This window comes from Sphaeroforma arctica (genome assembly GCF_001186125.1).
Source record: "Sphaeroforma arctica JP610 unplaced genomic scaffold supercont1.406, whole genome shotgun sequence".
NCBI classification, from domain to species: domain Eukaryota; class Ichthyosporea; order Ichthyophonida; genus Sphaeroforma; species Sphaeroforma arctica.
The window spans coordinates 14,157-17,313 of NW_014040152.1; the positions used below are offsets into that span (position 1 = coordinate 14,157).

Genomic DNA, 3,157 nt, shown 5'->3' on the forward strand with positions numbered 1-3,157 from the left:
ACATGTATACGTGTATATATACATATGCATACATACACATGTATAAGTAGTATATATATATATATATATATATACATGTACATATATATATAAATAAATACTCAGTCTTTTGCAGCAACAAAAATACTATACTAAATACGTTGTTCATTGAGTTACACACGCACGAGCTTGGGAACATGCGGTTTTAGGTATACATGTACTGGTCAAGGTGTACATCTGACTAACGGTTACACGGAAGACAAATAGCATACAATGTATTTGGACGATTGCCGCCCGCATCGTAACTGTCGTGTCACTAACTACAGCCAGTGTCAACAACCAAGAATTGTAAACTTGCTATAATATTCGCATGTATATCACAATTGTGTGGTACTAAATACAGCCTTTTGTCATAACTTTCGTGGTATTGACTACAGCCAGAGTCAACCACCAAGGATTGCTCAACCACAAGGGATTGTGCACTTGATATAATTCGCATGTATCATCATAACTGTCATGGTACTAACTACAGGCAGTGTCGACCACCAGGGATTGTACACTTAGAAATCGCTTACACATAGTCCTGTTCCACGAGACTACCATACTCAAACCACTCAGAAGGCAGGAGCCTAAAACAAGAACGCACGAATACACCTTTTGTTCAAGAATGGCATAGTCCACCGAGAATATCATACTATACTGAGGATATCATGAGATATTTGTGCGTTCTTCTTCCTCCACACGTGATGGCGATTATCATATTATATCGCTCCGGAGGCACACACAAATACTTAAATAAGACCATGTTCGACAGACATGTATCCATAATGTTAAATTGCATTCCTAAGCACTCCGAAGGTACGCACAAATACGAAACAGACCATGTTCGACAGACACGTATGCAATGTTAAATTGCATGCCTTAGACTCCGAAGACACGTACAGATATCGCAAGAAATGTTCGAGAGTACCACACCACCGCTCACAAGTCACGCACAAATGCTTCAAAATCCATGATCAGCAGGCACGTGTGCACGATGTTTAAGTTACTTGCCTTGCTTTATTTACAAAATGCTTGTATACCAGTACAATTTCATTAGAATCAGAGACTGCCCATGCTGTCTAGTTGTTGCCGAGTTCTTTCTCGTAATCATACACGTTGAACGCTGTTCTCTGCGCAAGCGTGTAGATTTCGATGAACCCAGCCGACGCGTTCTGGTTAAAGCTCGCGTCCTGTATAGAAGAAAAAAAGGTTGTAACTGTGAGATGTCTGATTGTTACCTTGGCAACACTACTGTAGTGGCGCCTCAGTAAAACGAAAAACAATTGCCAAACAACTCGTAATGCGGTGCGATACACCCTTCAAAGTCAAGTTCACAGCACATTCGTTTGCAAACACATCACAAAAAGATCAAGATACGCAACAGCTGAAGCTTCCTACTGGCGTCTAAAAATGGAAAAAGCCTGCATACCTTGTTGAATGTAGCCAAATTCGCATCGAACAGTGAGAATGGCGAGTCAACGGCAACTACCGTAGCCTGTCCCTTGTATAGCTTGACGGTAACGGTACCCTTGACCTTCTTGTTCATGCTGTTGATGAAGGCAAGGACGTGGTACAAGGTTGGGTCGTACCATTTCGCGGCGTATGTGAGATAAGCCCATTTTGTGTCCATGAATCGCTTGAGCTCATTCTCCTCTCGGGTAGATACCAGCTGCTCCAAGTTCTGGTGTGCGTTGATCAGTATGGTAGCCGCGGGGTTCTCATATATACCTCTGACTTTGAGTCCCACCAGCCTGTCCTCTACCAAATGGAAAACACCAACACCGTGCTCGGCCCCGATGGCATTCGCCTTCTCGATTATTTTGTACAGCGACATGGTCTCTCCATTGTATGCAACGGGAATACCCTTGTCGAACTCTATCGTGATCGTTTCTGACTTATCAGGTGCCTGTTCTGGTGTTTTGCACCATTGTAGGATCTGCTCTAGAGGTGGCTCCAATCGAGGGTCTTCGATCTCACCTCCCTCTCCGGTATTGGCCCACATATTTTCATCGTAACTGTACGGCGTCTCCTTCTTTTGCTTCACAGGGATGTTGTGCTTGAAGGCGTACTCCAATTCTTCGTCTCGGCCCATACCCCATTCTCTCACGGGCGCGATCATCTTCAGGGTTGGGTCTAGCGTGGTGCAGTAGCCCTCGAATCGGACTTGATCATTGCCCTTGCCAGTGCAACCGTGTGCGATTACACTGCATCCGTACTCTTTTGCCACACGCACAGCAATCTTTGAAATCATCACACGGCCGAGTGGGCATCCGAGCGCATAGCCTCCCTGGTAGTCGGCATTGGCTTTGATTGCCTCGGATAGTAGCACAGATGCGAACTCTTCCTTGGCGTCAATAACAATGGCCTCTTTGGCACCTAGCTTTAGAGCCTTGGCTTGAATCTCTGGAAGATTGTCAGCCGTTTGTCCAATATCTACGGTGAGTGCGTACACGTCACATTCATACTCCTCCTGGATCCATTTGAGCATCACACTCGTGTCCAAGCCGCCGGAGTACAAGAGAAGACATTTGTCGAACTCTCCTTTCTTTGCTTCATGAGTGGCAACTTTCACATATTTGTTGACACCCTCGTGGGTCATGCCTTCATCGGCGGGGATATCCGAGGTTTCCTTCACAGTGGGCGGCATAATGATTGTGTAGTATGAGCTGGTTGCTTCTACTTAGTATAGGTAATGATTTAAACTGAATCGAGGGACGCACCCTTATATACAAATGGAAACCAGGATAGCGAAGCAGCTAGCAAACCAACGGGCTAAAATTATTGGCCTCGATTCCCTGCTTTAACACACAATTCATACTACAGTAAATTTTCATGTTGAACATGAGTCAGCTCCATCGAGGCACGTTCACGCAAGCATTTCCCCAACCTGTATCAAAATGTTAAATTGTATACTTCACAACCTATTCACTACTACAAACTAGAGAGAAAAAGAAGGCAAACTCATAATATTTTTTAGAGATGTCAAATATTTAAAAAAAGGGGCGACACATCCAGCGCGTGACCGCCTGACCGCGACTCATCAGACATCAACTACGTGAATGTAAATTTTCAAAATAAGCCTGCTGTGTATACTAAACACTGTATACAGTGATATGTGTGTACGATGTATCTGATT

At 44.2% G+C, this 3,157-nt stretch overlaps 1 protein-coding gene across 1 annotated transcript; it reads right to left on the reverse strand.

Moving 5' to 3' along the window:
- Positions 1 to 1,011: 1,011 nt before the first annotated feature.
- Positions 1,012 to 2,787, reverse strand: SARC_05955 (argininosuccinate synthase). The gene is made up of 2 exons (XM_014300159.1): positions 1,451 to 2,787; positions 1,012 to 1,211 (listed from the first exon to the last, which is right to left on the reverse strand). Exons 1-2 carry the CDS (start codon positions 2,666 to 2,668, stop codon positions 1,101 to 1,103), a joined length of 1,329 nt encoding a protein of 442 aa, XP_014155634.1. The 5' UTR covers positions 2,669 to 2,787; the 3' UTR covers positions 1,012 to 1,100.
- Positions 2,788 to 3,157: the final 370 nt, after the last annotated feature.